Genomic DNA, 23290 nt, shown 5'->3' on the forward strand with positions numbered 1-23290 from the left:
ATCAGTGAAATGTCATGCTGCGCAGAAAAAGGACCCTTTCGGAAGATCCGCACTTGCGCTCGCTTCTGTGGGCAAAAAATTCCACGAGATTGACACTTCCGCCTTCCGAAGCAGCAGTTCCAAATCAATTTTGCCTGAACTGCCTCCTTATCACAAAATTGCACGCTGCAGCACTGCAGCCGTTCTGTAAGCGCCTCACTGCTTGGTGACTGTTTCAACGCCTGCAGGCTCAGCACTCACGCGACAACAGCAAAACTCACACTCGACTTTTTCAGTACGCCTTGACACCAGGCAGGCGATATTCACTCTCCATACCACCATCAACCAGGAATCTCTTTGGATCGGAGAGACTCCCCTTTCTATCGTCCAGCATGTCCAGTCTCAACCTCTCCTCACGGCCGAAGCAGCCATACGTCTCGGTTTCGTGCCCATACACGACATGTCGCGCATCCATCGAGTACCTCCCACCCTCCAACGCCGATCTCGCCGCTCTACCCTCGCACGAAACCTCCTTCACCGTCACATGCTGCAGCTGCAACAAGCAGTTTGAGCCTCCCAACGCCACAAAGATGGTCCGCGAGGCTCGCAAATCCGGCGGGAAAGATGTCGCACGCAAACGACGCATCGGCACCGACGAGAATCCGCTCGACATGGCCTACTACGACGTCCTCGGTGTCCCCGCCACTGCCACGTTGGAAGAGATCAAGAAAGCGTATCGAAAGCTGGCGATCAAACTTCATCCAGATAAGAACCCGAACGATCCCGAGGTGGAGGAAAAGTTCAAGGCGTTAGCTACCGCCTACCACGTGTTGTCGGATGCAGAGTTGAGACACAAGTACAACGAGTTCGGTGCCAGCACACCCGGTTTGACGCCGGAAGATGGATTCGTTGATCCGGAAGAAGTGTTTGGATCGCTCTTTGGTGGTGAGCGATTCGCCGACATCATCGGGACCATCTCGATCGGTAAAGATATGAAGGAAGCGTTGCAGCAGGATTCGGATGATCTGGAACGACAGGCCAACGGCGACGATCCCTCTGCCACTGGCAAAGATGGAGAAACATCCACTGCTGCCACAAAGCCGACTCTGACTCCCGAGCAAAAAGCAGCCAAAGAGGAAAAGGAACGCAAACAAGCAGCCGAACGAGAAGAGCAACGCCAGGAACGCGTCTCGAAGCTCGTCGAGAAACTCATCCGCAAACTCAGCATCTACACCGAGAGCATTCGCAATGCCAACGATCCCGTACTCGAGAAGGAGGTCGAAAAATCGTTCCGCGAGATCACACGCTTGGAAGCGGAAGAGCTCAAGCACGAATCGTACGGTGTCGAGCTGCTCAACTCGGTCGGATTCGTCTATTCCGCCAAAAGCAAACACTACCTCGCCAGCACGGGTTTCCTCGGTTCCTTCGGAGGCGTATTCCACTCGGCTGCTTCCAGCATCCACGTCGTCAGAGAGACCGTGTCGACCGTTCGAGCGGCGTTGGAGTTGAAAAACGTGTTTGAGGAGTTGGCCAAGGCCGAGGAAGCCGGTATCACAGTGGAAAGAAAGAGGGAGTTGGAAGAGCAGGCGGCCGAGAAGGGCATGCGCGCCTTGTTCAAGGGGGCAAAGCTCGAAGTGGAGAGCGTCATCAGAGAGGTCAGCGAGGCCGTGCTGTACGACACCAATATCGGTAAGGAGACGCAGAGGTTGAGAGCGCAGGCGTTGGGCATCGTCGGTGAGATCTACATGGGTGTCAAGAAGGACAAGGAGGATGGCGCGGGTGCGGATGGAAAGGATGCGCCTGCGGATGATTTTGTCAAGGTCGACACAAAGGCTTCCAAGGAACGCGAGCAGAAGTCGCAGTCACAGAACAAGGAGCCTCCTCAACCTTGGTGATTGCCTGCCTTATTACATCGTAATACCATCATTTTGTGTCACCGGATGTTTCACTCGTTTGCAACACATACAGATTCATCACAGACGAAAACGATTTTGAGATCCTCGACGAGGCGTCGAACTGATGTGCTTGTCATTGCTGCCACAAACACCTCGCTAAGAACTTTACGCGACCGGAGGAGTGCTCCAGCGATGCACCGTCCTCGGTCTGATCCGGATCGAGCTCGGCGCGGGACTCGCTCTGGAAGACCCTGATTGATCCACAGCGCCCACGACCTCGTGTAGACTGCCTTGCGCATGCCCATTGGAGGCCGTCGCCATCGCGCCGGCGATCGCTTTCTGCAACGTGGCATAATCAGCGGATCCGTCCGGCAGCTCCACCTTGTCCTGCTTCGCCTGCTGCTGAATCCCAGATCGTGGCGGCATCAACTCGTAGAACAGCATATACGGGTTCTCCTGCTTGACCTGTTGAATCGTAGCCCGCGTGACGCTTTCGTCCGAGATTCTCAACCAGCTGTCTGCCTCCGCACCACTGTCCTCGCTCAGACCCTCGTGCCTCGCATCCGCATTCGTAACACGCTTGAAGGCGATATAGTGTCCGAAGGAGTGTGAGCCGTAATGCACCACAATAGCAGCAAGCCGATAGACCGATTCCGCTCTGGCTTCCTCCCCGCCGCCCTCCGCATGATGCATCTGGCTCGAGTTCATCGTCTGCCGTCCATCCAACGAGATGCTTCCTTGCAGGGTGAACGCGCTCAAGTCGAGGTACTCCGGAAACAGCACGTGTCGGTTGTTCTTAGCCGGTGCCCAGGAAGAGGCCGAGTAGGAGGATCGGTTGAGATGCAACGTCAGTATGCGCGGTGGTCGCGAAATCATGATTTGCTTGGTAGACAGGCGGCTAATGGTCTTCCTGAGTTGGAGGTTGTTGAGCACGTTATGCCACGGCGAGGCCGGGTCGTCGGAAGACTGCTTCAGCTCGTCCTCGGAAAGCCCTGACTGCAGTATGCGTGTCAGCTTGGCTTCTTTCGATCTGAGCTGGGCCAAGCGTTTCTTTTTGGCCGGCGTCAAGCTGCCGTTGGACGACAAGTGTGCATCTCCGTTGGCAGATGCTCCATTCGGCTTGGCACCGGCTGGGGTTGGGACCTTGGCAGCGATGTCGATCTTGACTGCCTGCGAAGTGTTGCGCAGGGTGCAGTTCCAGCAGATCCAATCGACCTGCTCCAAGTCGGACCACAATGCGAGACATTCTTGAAGCGAGCAGGCCGAAGTGCCCGTGAGCTCTGAGGTGCGTGTGCGTACATTGAATGCTGGGACGGATAAGGAGATCTCGGAAGTAGAAAAGTGGCGGATCGCCTCGCAGTATCCGCAGTCGAGGCAGATGGTGCGCTGCGCCAAGAGCGCATCAAAGGGCGAGATCATGAGCGTGTGATCGCTGCTCGTGCCGACGACGTCCGGGTTCGCAGCTTGTTTGTTGTCCTGAGGGATGCCGAGTATCTGTAGTGGATTCGAGGTGCCGTTGCCTGCCAGACTGGAACCTGCTTGTGCTGGGTCTGCATAGACACCACGACCGCTCCAAGGCAACGATGGTGCCATGAGTGCACGAAGCCCTGCTTGTTCGGTGTCGAGGGCGAGGGAGCGCTCGCGCTGGATCGCTTGTGCTTCGGCATCGACCGCCTCGTTGAGGAGTGCAAAGAGCTCGTGGGCATCCTGTTGTTGATGAGCCCCAACGAGGCTTCGTATTGAAGATGACGGCAAGTCCTGTAGTGCCCGTACAAGCTGTACCGGGTTGATAGCTGCGTTCCTGTCCACCGGTTCGGCGAGCTCTTCTATGAGCTCGAGGAGCGCATCAATGACGGGCGTAGGCGTATCCCATCGTTCTGCTTCGTGCACAAGAACGTAGAGGTATCTGCGAAATAGCGTCAGGGACGATATCGACTGCAAGGTGGAGTTGAAGAAGCATGTGTTGCCTGTATTTCGGAGGCCCTTGTACTTTGGGTTTGCGACACGGGCTCTGGGTGCTGTCGACGATAGAGATGAAGCTCTCGAGGTAGAGGCGGAGTGGTGAGCGGATCGGGCGCGCCGCAAGGCATGGCCTTTTTCGGACGATGCCGATGGGGTATATGGATGAAGATGCGACGCTGCTAAGAGGCCAGGTTTGAGCATGTCGGTATAGACGGCAAGGCCGATGGCGATGATGATTGCGGCACCAAGCGCGAGCAGTGCCTGGACGGGCAACGTCGCTGGCAACGGAGACACGCCGAACAGTGGATAGGCTGGCCTAGCCACAGGTTGGACGAGAACAAAGCGGTACGTTCCCATTCCTAGATTAGGCGGCCTATCCTGTTAGCGAGTAAGTCCGGCAAGTGGGGACAGTGCTGATCCGCATCCGAAGGAGAGTTCCAAGAGCTGTGGAGAGACGGTTTCGCTTTCGAGTCGGATCGCTCGGGATGTTGACGAACGCTTCTCTCGAAGCGGGGAGCTACTTCGCAAGCCTATGATATCGTGATGGCATGGAGCAATGCAAGACGAAAGGTGAAAGATCGACCAAGGTGAGTAGAAAACACGTATGGCCAAAGCAAGGTTGCGAGGCAAAGTCTCAGGGTCCGCAAAGTTCTTCCGTGCTCAGCTGCGTCGTCATTTTTCTTGCGGTGTTGGTGTTGACGCCTCCACCTACGGCAGAAGAGACGACATCCACCAACACTACAAGAGGACCGTGTTCATGACACCACTCCCTCTGAAATCGAAACAGAACAAGTCAAAGCGAGGTCTCAGAGTGCGTGCATCCAATAAGAGCATCCTCAGACGTATGGACAGAGCTCGAAAAGCAACCTTTCCACAAGAGACATGAATCCTTTGCGTTGGACACGAATCGATCGTCCCGATAGAAACCCTGGTCAAGGCAAGATCGAGATCTCGCTTCTGTTCAGTGCTGCTCGCGGCGACAACGCTCTCGCCCATGCTTGTGTTTTGTGCTGCACAGAGTGACTTTCCGGGTCGTGTCACGGCCTTGCGTTCAGAGCGTTCTCTGCTAGGGTCATTATGTCCAAAGAGCCCGCGGCTCAGTTCCAATGGTCTGGGAAAGGAATTACTCCGCTGCATCTGGTTCTGAACAATTCAAATGACATGGGCTGGTCTTGTAGTCATGCAATACAACGCCATGCAGAGTGACCTTTTCGGTCAATATTGGGTGTTGAAGTCAAATGCTCTCTTCAGCAGCACAGGTGCTTTTCAGCTTCAATTGCCATGTCGCGAGACGATGCATGTTCCGCAAGGAGCAAAGGCTCGACTAGGGAGCGGTGATCGCTGAGCTCGCGCTCGCGCTCACCAGTGTGTCCTGCCACGCTGCATATGACTCGTCCTACCATCTTTGTTCTCAGGAAGGGTCAGTGCAAGCAACGGGAGTGTATCGGCATCGCAGTGTGACCTGCTGTAGCAAGTCTTGGACTCTGCACGGAGAAGTATCCTGAACTGATTAAATATTAACTGCTGCAACTCGAGTTATTCATCACACCACTAATCACCACAGCCGGCTAGCCTGGAAGCACGCACGACACGACGGCAAAGCCCGCAGGCTGGGCCCTCCTTGCTCCACAACTTATTTGCGGTCGGTCCATTTTCCGTGACGCTGCTGCCTGCTGTGCACCTTCGCCCACTCGCCCCCGCGTCCTGACCTCGGCTCTGGCTCACGGTCGATGGCCTCTCTCTCCCTTCCCCTCACACTGAATTGGTTCGCTGCAGCCTCCGCCTCCGCCTTCGCTTCCGCCCTGTGGCCTTTGCCCGCCCTCCCTGCTTTGCTCACAGGCCGCTGATATCATTGAATCGCTTCATCGCGTCCCATCAACCCTTTCCTTTCCACACCATACCATAGCACATCATCGCCACGCTCGGTGAACCCACCGTAGCCTTCTACCGACGTTGTTCGATCCGTATTCCGTCTCTATCTCGCTTATCATCCTTAAAGCTCCGAAACAGAAGCGATTCCAGTCGAGTGCTCATCACGCACCGATTACGCCGCCCCAACCGCTCTGACATCCGCCCTGTCACCCTTCACGCACGGCATCGACATCTGAAACGGCGCTCGCTTTCGGCTTTCTTTCCATTCGCCGGTTTTCGCAGTCAAGCTGACCGCTGCAAGAAACAACGCTCGGGCCTTCTCTTTGTGCGGTCCACACCTTCGCGGCGAGCTTTGACGCCGAACACGTCTCGAAGGACAGATCATTTAGCGCCTTCTTCTTCTTCTTCGTCACTCTTGTCAGCAACGTCCTCCAGCAAAGAAGCTTCGTCGTCGTCTCGAGAATTGACCCGAGAATCGTTCGCTTGCGTCAAGAACGTCCGTCGTTCTCGCCTCTACCGCTGGATCCCTTGCTCCGTTCGAACTCGGATCGCATCCGAGAACAGGGGAGATGGACATGAATGCCACCATGTCCTCCTACCAAGGCTCTGGCGCAAATAGCCCCGCCATCGGTCACGGCCCGAACAGCCAATATTCACATCCGATCGTCGGCACATCCTTGACTGCGCCAGCCTCTCCCTCAGGTGCCTACACAGCCTCGGCACTCGCCTACGCCAATGCTCAGCTATCGCAGTACGCATCCACAGGAGGCTCTGCAGCCCTTCCCGCTCATCTCAACCCTCACGCGCTCAGTTCTGCCCTCTCCGACTACTCGATCAGTCTGCCCAACTCGGCCGCCTCTTCACCCGGCGCAACTCCACGTCGCCTTCCAGGCACCGGCACATCGACTCCAGGCGGCAACTCGCGTGTCGCGGCGAGCGCCATCACGGGCAAGAGGCTCAACTGGAGCGAGATGATCTGCCAAACCATCGCCGAGAGCGAGAGCGGTCGTCTGGTCATCCAAGACCTTTTCGAAGGCATGTGCTCCAAGTTCCCCGAGATCCGCGAGTGGGCTTTCGGCAAGGATTGGGAGGCTCGGGTAAAGAACCGTATCAAGTCGACCCTCTCCATCAAGGGAAACCTCTTCGTCAAAGTTCCTAGACCCAGCAGCGCCGCCGGAAAGGGCAGTTGGTGGACGCTCAGTCCCGAAGCGCAGGAGGCCTGGAAGACGGGCCGTGTGGCCAACGTCGTCAAGAACAATGCACACAGTCGCGCAGGGAGCGCTGGCCCCAGCAGCATCCACGGCTCGCCAGTCCGCACCGTCAGCTCCAAGTTCGGAACCTCGTCCCACGCGGCCAACCCGCCTTACCTCATTCAAGGTCCACACACTCACCAGAACCTCAGTCAGCGCACCTCTCCGCTTGGCCTTGGTCTCAACCAGGCAGCCAACAGCTACGGCAGCCCGTTGGCCAACAACTTCAACTTTGCCGATTCCCTCTCACTCGGCGCAGCGGCTCAGAACAGCGCCCTTCCAAGCAGTTTTGGCCTGGGCGGCGGCGACGACACGAACCTGAGCTTAGGGGGCCAGCAACCGTCGGCTCCATCCATGCAAGATCAGGCGCAGAACTCCCAGGCGAACATGGCCACTCAGAACTTTGCCAATCTCGCCTTCATGCAGAACAACAACGCTCCCCAGCCCCTCGGAACCGCGCAAAGCGTGCCGCACCTCGGCGGTCCGCAGTCCATGCCCTTCCCGGCGCAGGGGCAGGACATGTCGGACACCAATCTGGCTCAGTTTGCCGACTTTAACAACGCCGACTACGCTGCCTTGTTTGCCGGAATTCCGGGCTTTGACGCCAATGCTTTCGCAGCTGCCAACAATACCAATAACAATGGTCAGGTCAACATGGGCATGGGCGCATATCAGATGGAGCAGAACAACCATCCATTCGGTGGCAGCATTCCTGGTGCCTACACGCTTCTGCAAAATCAGCAGCAGCAGCAGCAGCAGCAGCAGCAACAACAACAACAGCAGCAACCACAGCCGGGTCAAGCCAACAATGCCGGGTATCCCAACTTTGGGGCCAACCTCTATGCGAGCTTTCAGCCAGGATCTCAGCAGATGCCTGGTCAGCCACAGCGCAACTTGAACCAGAACCAGAATCAGAGTTCGCTCCAGGGCACACCTTTGCAGCAGCCCCAATCTCTACCGTCGCAGCAGAGTCAGCCATCTCCGCAGCAAGGCCAGCAGTCGCAATCTCACCCAGGACAGCGGCAACAGCAACAGCCACCGCAGTCGCAGTCGCAACAACAACAGCAGGGCCAGAACAATGGCAGCAGTTCGAACGGCAACAGCAGCGTCAGCGGTGTCACTCCTGGATACAGCGGCAGCTATCCTGGTTCGAGTCCGTTCCCCTCTGGCAACGGGCTGGAGGGTCCTTCACCAGCCGACTCGACGTGGTTCTCGTTCACTCCGCTTGTTCAGGCCAATGACGGCAACGACGGCAACAACAGCTCATCGGCGCTCGGGCAATTGGGCGGCGAGGGATCGCGCAAACGTCGAACGTCCGAAGGCTTGCGCGATCTGACCGACTTCCAACTCCCACCACCTCAGTCTGGCTCCTAGAACACCCTCACCCAAGCTTGTACGCTGAATAGATATACCTTTCACTGCCTTCCTCTCCCTCCCTCCCTCTCTCACACACTTTCGACTCGGTCGCGCCTTTCCTCTCACCGACCTTGTCGCTGCTTTTCAACTGCCTTCGTTTTCCTTTCTCTCCAATGATGGAAATTCTTACTTGTATTCTCAGACCCTCTGCTGACGACAGCAACGTGTGAGCTCTTTATGATGACAGATCCCTTCTCAATGAGAACGGCGTCAGTGAGCAAACAAACACACACACCTTTAATGACTCATGTTCAGTGCGGACGAGAAAGATGAGAAGGGTTGCATGTCATTCGCGAAGGTATCAATTTACGTAACCGAAAGGAAGATCGCGAGAGTCAAGCGTAGGGGTGGGAAAGGAGGATCGTTACAGCAACCTTATCAATCGAGATCGACTGGGGAAGCGAGGTGAGGAAGGAAGAGAGATTCATCGTGTGGCTTTGTCGAGAGGGATCACGTGGAGTACGTGAGCCTCAGCCGTCTATTAGGCGTGAGTAATGTGATTTGCAGGGTGGTATGTTCGCTAGAGGCGCGAGTCAGGGGAATCATGGTGCATGATCGAACCTTGTCGAGTTCGGAGGGGTATAGCCCATGCTTTGCTTCGACATCGTGGCAGCGGTGCAGCACGATGCAGAAGCGAAAAGCGAGGGAGGGGACAAGAGAGAATCAACGAGCCGCGGACCGGAAGACGGACAGAGGCATGCAAGAGAATCCGGAAATAGTCGAGAGCGAGACACCGTCAAAACCAGAGCGGTTTAGGCAGCGGCAGCGACGGGGGCAGCAGCCTTGGGAGCCTCGACGACGACGGGAGCAGCAGCAGCGGGAGGAGCAATGACGTCCTCGGCGACCTTCTCCTCGATGGGGCTGGCCTCGGCGGCCTCGTCAGCCTTCTCTTCGGCCTTCTTGGGCTGCTTGTGGAAGAGTGCACCAAACTTGCCGCTGAGACGACGACCGAGCTTGATCTTCTGGGCAGCGACGTCGGGGGCCGCAGAGTCGCCCTTGGCGGACTCGTCGATCTTGACCTCCTTGGCCTCCTCGGAAGCGGGGGCGGCCTCGGCGGCAGCGGGAGCAGCGGCTTCCTCGACGGCAGCAGGGGTCTCCTCGACAGCGGCGGGAGCGGCAGCGGTCTCAGTAGCCTCGACGGGGGCAGAGGCCTCCTCAGCAGGAGCGGCGGCAGCAGCAGGGGCGTCCTCAGCGACGGGCTTCTCCTTCTTGGCGGTCTTCTCCTTGAAGGCACCGATGAGCTTGCCGATGAACGACTGGCGCTTCTCCTTCTTGGGGGCGGCCTCCTTGGCGGCCTCCTCGGTGGCAGCAGCCTCCTCGGGCTTGGCCTCCTCGACGACAGCCTCGGTAGCGGGAGCAGCGGCGGCGGCCTCTTCGGTAGCGGCGGCAGGCTCGGTGACGGCAGCAGGGGCAGCCTGTTGTGATGATAGCAGATCAGCAGCAGGTGAATGCGGGTGTCGTTGGGGTCAGCAATCTTATCTCTGCACACAAAGCATACAGTGGGACAGCGTCGTTGTCTGTCCATCGCTGATACTTACAGCCTCGACAGGAGCAGCGGCCTCCTCAACCGGAGCAGCAGGAGCAGCAGCCTCGGCGACAGCGGGTGTCTCCTCAACGGCAGGAGCGGCGACCTGCTCGACGGGAGCGGCGACGGCGGGAGTGGTCTCGGGAGCAGCAGACATGGTGGGTATAGATCAAATGCGGCAGATGACAAAGATCAAAGGGGGGGTATACGACGAAGTTGTCGGTGGTAGTAGTGGATGGCGAGGAGAACAAAAGTTGGGTGTAGATAAGAGGGGGAGAGGGAAGCAGGATCGCAGCGGCTGAGTCAAGTATATAAAGGACGAGGCTCAAGACTCGCAGACAGGCAGCGTGCGCATAGTGCGGAATCAGGCTGAGGACGGGCGGACGGAACATCCGCAGCACAGTTTTTTTGTGGGCCGTGTTGCTCAGCAAGTATGCTTTCGGTTCGTTTCGTTGCGTTTCTTTGGCCTTTTGCTTTGACAGTGGCGTACTCGAGGCTCATGAGGACGAGGCACGCTGCTGGCAGCCCCTTTCTGTTCGGACGGCAACAACCTCTCACAAAGGGAACAATCACACAAACAAATGGACACGGTGTGCTGTGGTGGGTTGATCACAGCTGAATCGTGATTCGCATGCAAGCAAGCATAGAGGAGCCGGCGACAGTGCAGGTTCGCAGAAGTACGAGCCTGCAGCAGCAGCATGCATGCGCGTGCGTGCGTTCAGCGGCTTGAAAGGCGAAGCCGTGCAAGTGAACTCAAGGTTTGGTTCGGTGTGACTAGGATCGATGAATCGACTGCGCGTAACGTGATAGGCTCTGTCCGATAGAGAGTGTGTGCATGTGTTCGGAAGTGCGCCGTCTAGCTTGGCACGCTGCCTATGAGAGTGCGAGAGACGCTGTAGGAATGCCGTGCTATGCCATGATTCGACCTTCTTCCCTCCCTCTCGAGACAGACCACACGCGGCCACAGACGAAAGACGGCACGCTCGCACCTCGGAAGGGGTCAAATTGCAGGAGTGAGATAAGGCGGGCCGAGCGAGGCACCACGCAAAGAGAGTCGAGAGGCGAGCAGCGAGCCTCACGCCGGACACGACAAGACTGTAAGGGGTTTCGTGCAGGGGCAGGACAAATTGTCCGAGAGAGACACACACACATCACGATCCAAACAACCAAAAAGAAAAAAAGAAAGGGTCTCTGTCTCGGCTACATGCGCGAAATTGAAACCGAAAAAAAAGGCTATTGTTCTAGAGTTTTCGGTCCGTTTAACATGCTAACTCCCTTGTAGTTCTCCTGTAGCTGACAGGGCTCCGCCTCTGAATCTTTCTCCTCCTTGTATGAACTTTGCATTCGGGAGGTTTCTGTCGTCATGTGTCGAATGGATCAAGCGGCGTGTACTGTCGGGTTCCAAGCAGGTCGGATATCATAAATGATGTTGATGCCGAACGTCGGGAAAAAATTTAGGACGCGCTTATTGGACAGATCCGACAGCTTGGCTGCTACAGGATTTGCGACCCTAGAACGGGGAAGCGCCGCGCTCAACATCTTCATAAGCGAGATACTCCCCACAGCAGAGCGGTATATTGAAGTGTTGCCGCACGCATTTCTCCTGTATAGAATCCATTCAATAAATACGATGACCTTGCTACCTTTTGGGGTGTTGCCTACCTGGCGGAACAAATGGCTCGAACGGCCATATTGTAGGCGCCGTTGCGATCACGATCGGCTACGTACTGACACTCCGGGTCCGAGCAAGCAAAGGTGCGACTTGAGCCCAGACGGTCGTTGAGATGGCCGCATTGACCGCACGTGTTGGATGTGTACGGCTCTGGTTGCACGAGCAGCACGGTCTGACGCTTCTCGTATCGCTGATCAGTTCCGATGTCCCTGCATTTGATCGAGAGACGGTTGAGGAAGGCGCAGTGACCCCACGCCATAAGCCTGCGCTTTGTGTTGCGGTGAAGTCGAGCCCCGCGCCTTCGAATCATGTTCCTCACCTCCATCCTCGGCATCACGATGACGTCCGAGGTGAGCGCCATATGATGAGCGACGCGGCAGTGAAGATCTGTGACGAGATTGGACATCTTGTACCGAATTGCCCTTGCCTGTCGGTCAAGACGTCGACGACGCTTTGCGCTCAGAGCAAAGGGCACTGAGCGATTACGACGACCAGGACGTGGAGGTGCTCGAGCAACGGGAGGTGGCGGAGGTAGAGGTGGCGGAGGAGGGCGCGGTTGCCTTGCAGGAACGGGAGGGGGTGGACGACGGTGGGCATCGCGGCGGGGGCCGGGAAGAGGTCGGATCAAAGCGTTATCCGCCGACCTTTTTGCGCTACGTTCAGCCAGTACACCGCCCGATACCTCGCCGTCTTCGTCAGCTTGCACGTCGGCTAGCATCCGAACAAAACGACGACGCCGTTCCGAAATTCACCACGAGCGCTCGGGCAGGACAATCTTTCGCTCATAAGACTGCAACCAACCGCCTTGTGCGCGAGGTGCAGTTCGGTATCTTGAGCCCAGAAGAGATGGTAGGCATCTTGTTGGCACCCATCCCTTCGCCTCCTTTCCATTCTCCGATCGTAGGTCGGAGAAGAAGGCGATCACGATGTATTGCGTACATGCTGCCGCCCCTGCAACGATTGCACGATGCTGACGGAATTTGATCTGTCCTGCTTCTCCCCGTCCTCTTCGTTGATGCTGTTTGCTCACCCTTTGCTTTGTTTTCGTCGCCCGTCGTGTTCCACAGAGAGCCATCTCGGTGTGCAAAGTCGAGGTCCCCGAGATCAAGGATGAGGCTGGCAAGGATCGTTTTCTCTCCGACCCACGCCTCGGTACGCTCGACAGACTTATCAGACCTGCGGTGAAGGCCACCAAGAATGCCCGGATCATTTCGGTCATATCGACCTAGCAAAGTTAGTCTTCCACATCGGCTACCTAGGCAAGGTCAAGGAGATCCTCAAGTGCGTCTGTTTCCATTGCGAAAACCTTAAGGCGGACGTGGTCACAGATTCTATCTTTGACCAAATCGTCGTAGCGACCCGTGGTAGCAGGAAGCGACCTTTCCAGCGCGTTACAGAGTACTGCTCCAAGAAGATGATTTGCGAGGCCGACGAGCCCAAGGAGGACGATGACATGGGTTTTGAGGAAACAATGGGCTCTACCACGGCAGATGCGGTCGCATCCAACCCAACATCCGTCGTGAGGGTCTCGAGCTCTTCACTCAGTGGAAGAAGGGCCAGGGCGAAGACAAAGACGGCAAGGAGAACGCGACTGCCCAGGCCGAGAAGCGACCTTTGCCGGCTTCAGACGCTCACACCATTCTCAAGAAGATGTCGAGCGAAGATATAGCCACTCTCGGTCTCTCGGAAGACAACGCTCGTCCCGATTGGATGGTCCTGACCGTCCTGCCCGTCCCACCTCCCCCTGTCCGTCCTTCTGTCCAAGATGGAGGAGAGGACGACTTGATGTACAAGCTCGCCGACGTCATTCGTGCGAACGCCACGCTCAAGAAGATGGAACAAGAAGGCACGCCGGCGCACATCTTGGCTGACTTCGACCAGCTGCTTCAATTCCAATGCGCCACCTTCATGGACAACGACATTGCAGGGCAGCCGCAAGCCATGCAGTCGAGTGGAAGGCCAAACAAGTCGATCCACGTGCGTTTGAAGGGCAAGGAAGGCCGTCTGGGTGGAAATATGATGGGCAAGCGTGTCAACTTCTCGGCGCGAACCGTCATCACGGGAGACCCGCCTCTCGAGCTCGATGAGGTCGGTGTGCCCAAGTCGATCGCGCGTAACCTCACCTATCCCGAGCGAGTCACCCCTTACAACAGGGCATGGCTCTTTGTTAGGACCTCCACGCGCCCGCCAGATCCCGACGACCGATCTGGTTGATCGGTGATCGGTTCCCCGGCGCCGCGGGGCCTCGCGTTGCCTCCCCGCTCTTATCATGTCATCCGCAACCATCCGCGAGGTAGCCTCACGTCTCCTCGTCGCATGTATTACTTAGTTCCGCTAGCAATAGCAGCTCAGTGACGTGCCGCGACACTTCCGCGGTTATCCGCGAGGCTCCTCGTTCACACTACTCCCCTCTACGACCTCTCCGCCCCCGGAATACCTCGGCCGTGGCCGCGGAAGCGGTTCTGAGACCCCACGGCTCTAACACTTCCGTCCTCAAGCAGCCAAAGCTCTGGAAAGATGCCTCGTACCTCCTCTGCCAGCGCTAGCTCAAACGACTCGGCCGTCTCGTTTAGTTGCTGAATCGAGCGATGGCAGAGTTGCTTTCAATTCGTCGCGGCTATCGTTTCTCAGGATCTTGGACGCAAGTATCCGGGTAGGTTGTCTGATGAAATTGAAGGGTTGCTAGCTTTGTACATACACATCGTCCGAAACCTTGTGAGAGAGTCTACACCCTGCTCGAGTGTGCCCAGAACGTGCTGGGAGCAGTGCTTCGGCCTTGAGAGCTTTGCACTCCTCGCCTGCCTGCCATTCAGCTCGCATGCGACTTTGAATCCTGTTCCTCACCTCCCTGCGCATCGCCGGGTTGGCCTTGTTGTTTTCGGCGATCTTGCTCTTTGCATCCACTACTATCGACGCGAGCAGCTTCTCCGGATCCCGAGATATACCCTGCAGCCGCAAAAGTCGGGCTGCTCCGAAACCGAGGCGTTGATGTATGCGGCTTTGGACAGGCTTTTGCTCGACGCTTCCGCTTCTGTGAGCTTGGCAGCTGCGGCTCCGTTCGCCTGTCGTTTGTCGTGCACGGGTACAGAGCGCAGGTTCGTCACTTTTGCCACGGTTGCTGATTCTCTTGATCCGCCTGGATCCCCGGGCGACTCCCTTGCTTGAATCTCGGACGCATCGGTGGAGCTTGCAGCGAGATACAACTTGGAAGCGCTTTTCGAGGCTGGCGCCTGGGCATCGTCTTCGAGTTTTGGCTCTCTTCTCGCTTCCGGCTTAGGCCGACTTGCTGATGCTGACAAAGGCGGCTTCTTCTCGTCCAAAGCTTTGCGTCAAAGATATTCGAACAGCCTGTTGCTCAGCTTCGCGTGTCACTGACCCAGACTCTCAAGGGTGATGATCAAGGTTTGTGCGGCCGTTTCGTCGGCCTACCGGCGCACGGTTTGGCGTCTACGGCCATGGGGGCAAGCACGGAGCCTGGTTGTTTGTCGGCTGTCTGCGGTAAAACACTCGTGGACGGCAAAGGCGGCGCGCCGGGCTCTGAGCTGGCCGCGGGCTTATCTTCGACACGTGGCTCGACCTTGAGCGGATCTCGCTCCGTGTCTGCAATCTGCTCGAGCGCTGGGGACTGCCGTCTCGACTTTGGTGATGGCAACATCAGCGATGCAGCCACCTCACCCTTGTCCTTCTCGCTGTTGCTGTCCCTATGTTGGTCCGCGAAGATGTACGCCGGATGGACGATCAAGGCGAGATACCAGTGATAGTCTTCGTTGACGGGAATGACGACGTACTTCTCTGCAAAGAGATCCTCTTTGACCGTCCATCGGCGTAGCTTGGCGTAGCTGTTCTCTACCGAATCCGACATGAGGATGGAGAAGAAAAAGGTGTTGAAGACGTAGATACTGTCGGCCAGCATCGGATCCCTCGCACGAATCTCTGCGAGGATGACCTTGACGCCGAAGTCGATCGCAATGTCGTTCAGGAGCCCGCCGTCAAGGAGCTTGTCGAAATCTGATATCCTCAATGACACGGCTCCGGTGCCCTCGCATGGGTATTGCAGGATTGTGCCGTTCTCGTGCGAGACGGGTGGTCTTCTGACCTCAACCTTCGGAGGTGCGATTGGATCGATTTCAGCTTTTGGAATAGTTAAGGACGGAAGCGACGGTGAGGCATTGCGAGCGCGACCCAAAGTGGCCGAAGCCGTCGGAGACGGTGGCTGAAGATCGAATGTCTTCTTCCTTGGTGCATAGGACTCGTACGTGACGTTGGTACGATTCAGACCCCGTGTGAAAGACTCGGACGGACGATGTGAGCCTGGAGTGATCAAGGTGCGCACCTTGCGTGGCTGTGGCTCTTGCGGCTCCTGCGCGGGTACAGGGATAGAGCCAGGCCATGGAGATTCCTTGACATGATTCGACAGAGTGATTCACCTCTTCCCTCCAGGCTCATCTAGCCATCGAGTCCGGATAGGCCCATTCGATCCATTGCGGTAGCTTTTTGATTATCGAGGCAGATGCGCGAGTGTAAACGCTAAGGTCATCCGCCGAGGAGTCGCAAGCAACCATCTGGATCTGAGCTGCATCACCAGAGGCGCATGGATCAACGTCGGGAAACGTCTTCTGGAGCTCCCTTGCGCTCTTGCAACCAGGCGTCAACGTAAGGCACAGGATGCCACACCCTTTGACGTCGGGTGTATTCGTCAGTACCTCACGGATATTGCTGTATCGAATAGTAGCTCGGTGGTTGGCAGCGACACCACACTGTAAGGAATGCGCATTGACCCAGACGGCGGCGTGATCGCGTTCGCGAGATCTCCCCATGCCGGAGACCACGATGGCTTGCAGGCGCACTTCCAATATCTGGGGTGATGAGTGGGAAGAATCGTCCAACACGGACGATGTCGTGCCGGCCTCGGTCCTCATGCGTTTGGCGCCGCGGGACGAGCCAAAGAGATCATTGGGACTTGCTAGCTGACTTCCAGGCAAGGTCGGCAAGGTCGAGGGAGCCATGGATGACAAAGATCGACGCTGAGAAGTGCTGGCTACCATTGGCGAAGGCATTTTTTTATGCATGCGATCGACCATCCTGGTCCGAGACGAGGCTGGTGGTTTGTTCTTGGTGTTGTGGCTTGACCCATTGACAGGGCCCACACCTGGGCTATTCCGTACCACCAGAATCAATGCCTCTCGGTCATTGCTTCGACCGTCGCTGGGCTCCTCGAGTGCTATCGGCCCATCGGGACGGTGGCGATGGTTCCTTGTTGTGGGGCGGTCGCTCTGCCTTGAATAGAACGTCTCCGGATGCGCAGCAGAGGAAGCCTCACCTTTGCGTCGTCGCTCCTTGGCCTGCAAAGCCAAGCTCTCGCCCATCCCATCGAGTTTTCGACTGATCTCTCGGCTGGACGGGACGGACGGAAAGAGTTGTACTTTGTCTGCATCGTCTACGTCGTCATCCCTCTCGACAAGGATGGCGTCCTCGTGCGGGAGCCTACCTCGTGCATTGCGAGTGACGAGCGGCGGCATGTCTCGCGCTTTGACCTTTGCCTTATTCTGCGCGGTGTGACACGCCTGTACACGTTTCTTGCGGTATAATCACTCGCACGAGAAAAAGGGGCGACTCTTTGCCCCGTTTTGGGAGGACGTAACAATTTTTGTGAATCCCCCACGTCAAATCCGGAATGCGATGTTACATCATATGAAGAAACAGTTCTGTCACCAGCAAATATTCGTTGTCACGCTGCGGCCTGGTTCATGACAAACAAATCCAAAAACGCCGTCCAGGCGAGTGAGCTCGCTCTTTGCATGCCTCGTGATTCCAAAAAATGGCCCGTTCGTCACCGGTTGCTGGACCAAATCAGAGCCCTTTCTTCTCGCGTTCTTGGTGGGACATCGCTTTCTTCCACCACCCCGCTCAACCATCCCGAGCTCGCCATCAGCAGTCCGCTCGCTGATTCTGATCGAAGCATCGCAATGGCTTCATCTCACAACGGAGGTCGCTTCGCCTCGCGCACCGCCTTCGAGGCGCTCCAGGTCGAAGAAATCGAATCCGACGAGGAAGAGAGCGTCGTCGTCGAGCAACCTGCAAAGCCGGCTCAGCCAGCTGCCAAGGCTTCGCCGGTAAAAGACAATGGCAACGCCAAGGCCGGCAACACCAAAGCTGACAAGTCCGAGTCTCAGACCAAGTCAGCTGCGCAAGACACCTCGAAAAGCGGATCCACCAACACCAGCGAAAAGGTGGTAGCTCCCGCCGGCTACAACGGAGACGACAGAGCAGAATCAGCTCAGCCACTCGCCGACTCTCTCGCGGATAAGATCGGCGCTCAGAGCAAGATCATCCCCACACCCTCTGCTCCGTTTGCCACCTCGGCTCCGAAGCAAAGCGCTCCCACCAGCCAGGCGACAGCGGCTGCTCCAGCTCAACCTGCCAAGCCCGCATCGACGGAGGCGGCTCGTCCCGAACCCATCCTCAATGCCTCAGCCAAGACAACGAGCAATGCGCCTGCTCCAGATATCAAGTTCCAGGCTGCGCAGCCGCGTGCTCAGCTCGAGGTTCCCAAGCCGCACCAGACTGGAAAGCAGCTGAAACAGCAGCCGCAGTCGCAGCCACCCCAACAAAGCCAGGAGGATGCTGCTGCAGCCGCAAAGGCAAAGTGGCAAAAGATCTGGGAGAGGACGTTGTACACACTCATCATGATTGGAGGCTTCCTCGGTTTGCTGCTCCTCGGGCATCCGTACATGATTCTGCTAGTGATGGTGTGTCAGACGCTCGTATACCGCGAGGTTGTGGCCCTCTTCAACATCCCCAATCGACCATCGGTGACCGGCAGTGGTGGAGGAGGACGATCCAGCCGCATGTCATCCGCCCCAACGAGCGCCGCCACCAGCGAGGTGGATGACGACGAGGAAGAGGAGCGCGTCCAGAGGCGGCTCGAAGGACGTCGCGACCAGCTCTGGAGCAAGACGCTCAGTTGGTACTTTTTCGCTACTGCCAACTACTTTTTGTACGGCGAGTCGATCATCTACTACTTCAAGCACATCGTCTTTGTAGATGCGTGGTTCATTCCGTTCGCACGACACCATCGCTTCCTGTCGTTCATGTTGTACGTGTTCGGCTTCATGGCGTTTGTCTCGAACCTCAAGCGTCGCAACCTCAAGCATCAGTTCGGACTGTTCTGCTGGGTGCACATGTCGCTGCTGCTCATCGTGTTTTCGAGCCACTTTATCGTCAACAACATCCTCGAGGGCCTCATCTGGCTGTTGGTGCCCGCCTCGCTGGTGGTGTGCAACGACGTGTTTGCGTACATCTGCGGCATGACGTTCGGTCGAACGCCGCTGATCGATCTCAGCCCCAAGAAGACGGTGGAAGGATTTGTGGGAGCGATCATCGTGACCGAGGTGTTCGCGTACGGTTGGGCGACCTTCTTCCAGCGATACAACTACATGATCTGCCCTGCAGTCAGCTTGGGCATGAATGCGTTCAAGGACGTGAGCTGCGAGGTCAACCCGGTGTTCCACTGGCACTACCTCTCGTTGCCGCCCGCGATCGCGTCGCTGGCCTCCTCGATCGCAGGACACCGTGTCTCTGCGCTTCCCTGGACAGCGTTCCAGCTGCACTCTCTCGTGTTGGCTTCTTTTGCCAGCTTGGTGGCTCCGTTCGGCGGATTCTTCGCTAGCGGCTTCAAACGCGCCTTCAACATCAAGGACTTTGGCGACAGCATCCCGGGACACGGTGGTCTCACCGACCGCTTCGACTGCCAATTCTTGATGGGGATGTTCACCTACGTCTACTACTCGTCGTTGATCCGAGAGCACCACGTCACTGTGGGCACAGTGCTGCAGACGGTCGTCACGCAACTCACGTTGGAGGATCAGATGGAGCTGTACAACGAGCTGAGCCGCTACCTAGTTGGACAAGGCAAGCTCGCCAAGGCTTGAAACGGATCACGTTGGGAAAGCGTCCAACGCAGCATCTCCTGTTCCCTTTGTCATTTTGGCATCATCATACTGCCAGATTCTCAACAAGCAATCTCAAAACAAATGATCTGTTGGAACTCGTTGGCGACGTGAACGCATGATACCCGAGTTGATTTTGGACCCTTTTCGCAACCCTAATTTCAGCGCTTGTTTTTCTGAAGGCGTAAACGAGAGACACTGCCACAAAAACACCTGACGCTTTATTTCGAGACAGGAAAAGTGCCTAAACTCTGTGGAGCCACGCGCTGAACAATCTCAACTTCATCGTCACAACCAACACCGTCCCCTCGTTTCGACGCTCATTGATCGCAACAGCGTTGCATTGTCGACACGGCGCTTTCACCACGTAGCAGCAACCGACTCGGCTCGATTCCCGGACGGTCGCCTCGACACCAGTTCTTAGACGATAGTACACTCTACCGCGGTGCAGCAATCAACTCATCGGTTCACATCTTTGAATCAGCCGTCGTCTTTCCTTCAGCACTACACAATGCTTCAATCCTCATAACAAGTCCAGCCTCATCGGCAACATCTCGAATCCACCGTGTCTGCACCGCGTCCAGGCCGAGGCTCAGGCCCAGACATGTCCTTCTGGTCAGCATCAGCCGAGGCTGGGCCTTCGCGCTCGCCGTACGTGCCTACCAAGTCTTTCGCCCAACGCGCCTCCTCGCCGACCAAGATGCCCATGATGCCGGGCTCTTCCTTCGCGCCATCTTCCAAACACGAGTCTCACGTCCCCACTTTCCTGGTTCGATCCGCCACAGAGCAGGACCTCGCCAACGTTGAGCCAAAGTCCCTGCACACCTTCGCCTACGGCGGCATGGCTCAGTCATCCCCATCAGCCGAATCCACCTCGGCCTTTTCGCCATCGACACAATACCGCACCACCTTCTCCAACCCTTCCTCTTCCTCCATCTCATCTGCAGGTCATCCTAGATCTGCGTCCCATCGCAATTCGTTCAGCTCCGTCTCCGTCTCCCTCTCCGAGCTCGGCAGCTCGGCCATGAGCGATCGCCTCAGCTGGGGTCGCGGTCTAAAGAGGCAGAGCAAGCGCAGCTCACACGACGCAAAGGCTGGCGGAAGCTTGCGAACCTTTGACTCGGCCAGGAAGGACGGTGGCCGCCTTCGATCCCACACCGAGGGTTCTCAGTTCTCGAATCCCAACAGTGGCGACATCTTCCTCTACTCCAGCCGAAATCTCGATGCCAGCTCAGAGGGATCTCAGCAGCCTCGCTTCCTACACCAGCGTCGCAAGTCGGACGGCCCACAGCGCTACAGACTCGACATCGGTCCCGACTCTTCCTCCTACAAGCGTGGCCATCGCATGTTCCGTTCCCAGTCATCCAACTCTCTCTCGCACGCTTTCTTGGACACCCGCGCCCAGAAACCTCAATCCAAGAACAGTGCTCACAGTCTAAGCCTTGTCAAGGATGAAGACGAAGAGGACACCGTAAGCGCGTCCGGCATCGGCACGCCGGGCTCGCCTTTGCCAGAGTCGGAAACGTTGCAAGACTGGTACGATCACGACGTATTGCGGCCGTCTTGGAGAAGGGTCGACGATCAGGATGCGCTGGACCGTCAAGCCATCATGGCATCGAGCACCTCTTCCAAGACGCTGCGCAGGCGCTCCGGTGAGATCGTCAACGTGGCAGCTCGCTCGGCTGCACAGGCGACAAAGAAGGGTCTGCGCGTCATCCGCAGAGCAGGCAGTTTCGACGTAGGTTCCAAAGCGTCCGCTCAGACGGTGCAAGACCGTCATCGTTCCCGCTCCAACTCGTCGTCCTCTCTCTTTGCCAATCTTGGTTTAGTGCCCCGACTCGACCTTCGCCATCAGCGCTCTCAGACGTTGTACCAGCTCCAAGTACCCGAGGCAGCGCAGCTCGACACGCCTAAAAAAAGTCTACAGGCATCGCTTTCTCTCCCTACTTCGGTCACGCATTCTCCAAAGCTGCATGGTCTTGGCCTCCTCGGGGAAGGCACGAAAATTCAATCTTCGCGCTTTTCCCAAATCACCGAAGCGGACGATGAAGACAGGTCCTTCTCCAAAGAACTGCCGCAAATCCCGTCCTCGACGCAGACCACGCCTTCCTCTGAAAGCGACCAGGAGCTGCAGCTGCGTAGATTCAACTCGTCCGACGGCATCGAGGAAGAGGAGCGTGGAAGACCAGCTCCGATCACCAAATCGGAGCAGACAATCGTCCCGGACCACGCACGACCACAACCCACGTCTCCCAGCCGTTCCGAGAGCGATCGCCGTCATGGCCTCGCCAAGCGTTCTTACGCCGCCCTCATTGACCTGCTCAATCCGACGCTGCACAAGGACGCCAAGCCGCCATCGCGTGGGCGTCAAGCATCGCTCGGCGGCGTCGAGCCGGTTCGAGTGCTTGCACATGGTGACAACGGTGGTAGAAGCACGTCTTCCGGTGGAGGCGCGTCTGGCGGCTCGTCTGGTGGCAACAGCGGCGGCGGTCGCAGCAACGGCATGCATGGCACAGGAGGTGGAAACACCAGCGGTGGTGGGGGCGGCGCCGGTCAGCTCAACGGCGGCAATGGAGGTGGTGGGCCCCCGGATCGTCGCGGCGGTCCACCTCGTGGCGCAGGCAGCGGCGCTGCGGATGCAGCTCCACCGGTCAACTCTGTCTACCGACGACTCGAGCTCGTCGGACGAGGAGCTTATGGAGCCGTCTACCGCGGCGTCCACGTCGAAACGGGCGCAGCAGTCGCGCTCAAGGTGGTCAACCTCGACACGCCGGACGACGACGTCAGTGACATCCAACGCGAAGTCGCTCTGCTTAGTCAGCTTCGCGAAGCTGCATCGAAGAACGTCGTTCGGTATTGGGGCTGCTGGCTCAAAGGTCCAGAGCTGTGGATCGTCATGGACTTTGCCGAGGGTGGCAGTGTTCGCACGCTCATGAAAGCCGGACCCATCGCCGAGCGGTACTGTGCCGTGATTGTGAGGGAGACGTTGGTCGCGCTCAACTATCTGCACAAGTCGGGCATCATCCATCGCGACATCAAGGCTGCCAACATCCTGCTCACCAGCACCGGCCGCATTCTCCTGTGCGACTTTGGTGTCGCTGCATCGTTGGCCTCCAACAGCGTCCATAGCAAGCGCAGCACGTTCGTCGGAACACCTTACTGGATGGCACCCGAGGTCATCACCGAAGGCAAGACATACGACCAAAAGGCAGACGTCTGGAGTCTCGGCATCACCATCTACGAGATGGCTACGGGCAATCCACCGCTAGCCGACGTGGAGCAGATGCGGGTTATCATGCTGATCCCCAAGAGCAAGCCACCTAGGTTGCCGGCAGAGGGCGATTTCTCGCCGGCGATGCGAGACTTTGTAGCCGCGTGTCTGAACGAAGAGCCCAAGGAGAGGGCGACTTCGGAGGAGCTGAACAAGCTGAAGTGGATCAAGACGTTTGCCAAGACGCCGTCGAGCGTGTTGAAAGACGTGATACGGGCGTACAATGCGTGGACCAAGGCGGGCGGGATGCGGATGAGTTTGATCGGCGCAGAGACGGCTGAATGGGGCGAAGCGGGGAGCAGGGACTCGTTTGCGTTTGATGGGAGGGAAATGGGTGAAGGGTGGGAGTTCAATACGCTGAGGAGTGTCAGGGAGTGGGATGAGGAGGAAGGCGAAGGAGAGGAGGAGAGTGCACCGATTCCGATTCGAGATCATCCGCTGTTGAGGTTGTTCGACATGGAGGACGGGGAGGGGGCTGTGGGTGCAGGTGCTGGGGGTG

General features: G+C 57.4%; 9 protein-coding genes across 9 annotated transcripts in view; 5 read left to right on the forward strand and 4 right to left on the reverse strand.

Annotated features, from left to right (window-relative positions):
• Positions 1–371: 371 nt before the first annotated feature.
• On the forward strand, positions 372–1874 carry PHSY_006390 (hypothetical protein; the record flags this gene model as incomplete). Its single annotated transcript, XM_012336992.1, has 1 exon — positions 372–1874. The coding sequence occupies one exon, from the start codon at positions 372–374 to the stop codon at positions 1872–1874; it is 1503 nt and encodes a 500-aa protein (XP_012192382.1).
• A 165-nt stretch (positions 1875–2039) lies between these two features.
• PHSY_006391 (ubiquitin carboxyl-terminal hydrolase) lies at positions 2040–4193 on the reverse strand (the record flags this gene model as incomplete). The annotated part of the gene is made up of 1 exon (XM_012336993.1): positions 2040–4193. The coding sequence occupies one exon, from the start codon at positions 4191–4193 to the stop codon at positions 2040–2042; it is 2154 nt and encodes a 717-aa protein (XP_012192383.1).
• Positions 4194–6277: 2084 nt separating this feature from the next.
• Positions 6278–8332, forward strand: PHSY_006392 (meiosis-specific transcription factor; the record flags this gene model as incomplete). Its single annotated transcript, XM_012336994.1, has 1 exon — positions 6278–8332. The coding sequence occupies one exon, from the start codon at positions 6278–6280 to the stop codon at positions 8330–8332; it is 2055 nt and encodes a 684-aa protein (XP_012192384.1).
• A 794-nt stretch (positions 8333–9126) lies between these two features.
• On the reverse strand, positions 9127–10056 carry PHSY_006393 (hypothetical protein; the record flags this gene model as incomplete). Its single annotated transcript, XM_012336995.1, has 2 exons — positions 9127–9789; positions 9913–10056. The coding sequence occupies 2 exons, from the start codon at positions 10054–10056 to the stop codon at positions 9127–9129; spliced, it is 807 nt and encodes a 268-aa protein (XP_012192385.1).
• A 1220-nt stretch (positions 10057–11276) lies between these two features.
• Positions 11277–12289, reverse strand: PHSY_006394 (hypothetical protein; the record flags this gene model as incomplete). Its single annotated transcript, XM_012336996.1, has 2 exons — positions 11277–11409; positions 11562–12289. The coding sequence occupies 2 exons, from the start codon at positions 12287–12289 to the stop codon at positions 11277–11279; spliced, it is 861 nt and encodes a 286-aa protein (XP_012192386.1).
• A 392-nt stretch (positions 12290–12681) lies between these two features.
• Positions 12682–13785, forward strand: PHSY_006395 (hypothetical protein; the record flags this gene model as incomplete). Its single annotated transcript, XM_012336997.1, has 2 exons — positions 12682–12752; positions 13062–13785. The coding sequence occupies 2 exons, from the start codon at positions 12682–12684 to the stop codon at positions 13783–13785; spliced, it is 795 nt and encodes a 264-aa protein (XP_012192387.1).
• Positions 13786–14477: 692 nt separating this feature from the next.
• On the reverse strand, positions 14478–17090 carry PHSY_006396 (hypothetical protein; the record flags this gene model as incomplete). Its single annotated transcript, XM_012336998.1, has 3 exons — positions 14478–14893; positions 15001–15931; positions 16098–17090. The coding sequence occupies 3 exons, from the start codon at positions 17088–17090 to the stop codon at positions 14478–14480; spliced, it is 2340 nt and encodes a 779-aa protein (XP_012192388.1).
• A 279-nt stretch (positions 17091–17369) lies between these two features.
• Positions 17370–19502, forward strand: PHSY_006397 (hypothetical protein; the record flags this gene model as incomplete). Its single annotated transcript, XM_012336999.1, has 1 exon — positions 17370–19502. One exon carries the CDS (start codon positions 17370–17372, stop codon positions 19500–19502), a length of 2133 nt encoding a protein of 710 aa, XP_012192389.1.
• A 718-nt stretch (positions 19503–20220) lies between these two features.
• The window catches only part of PHSY_006398 (likely protein kinase), a gene marked incomplete at both ends in the record, with an annotated part of 4040 nt that continues 970 nt past the window's right edge, over positions 20221–23290 (forward strand). The window contains one exon of the mRNA XM_012337000.1: positions 20221–23278. Within this exon, the coding sequence (XP_012192390.1) occupies positions 20221–23278 (3058 nt within the window). The remainder of the gene's footprint in view (positions 23279–23290) is intronic.

This window comes from Pseudozyma hubeiensis (assembly GCF_000403515.1).
Source record: "Pseudozyma hubeiensis SY62 DNA, scaffold: PHS58, whole genome shotgun sequence".
NCBI lineage: Eukaryota > Fungi > Basidiomycota > Ustilaginomycetes > Ustilaginales > Ustilaginaceae > Pseudozyma > Pseudozyma hubeiensis.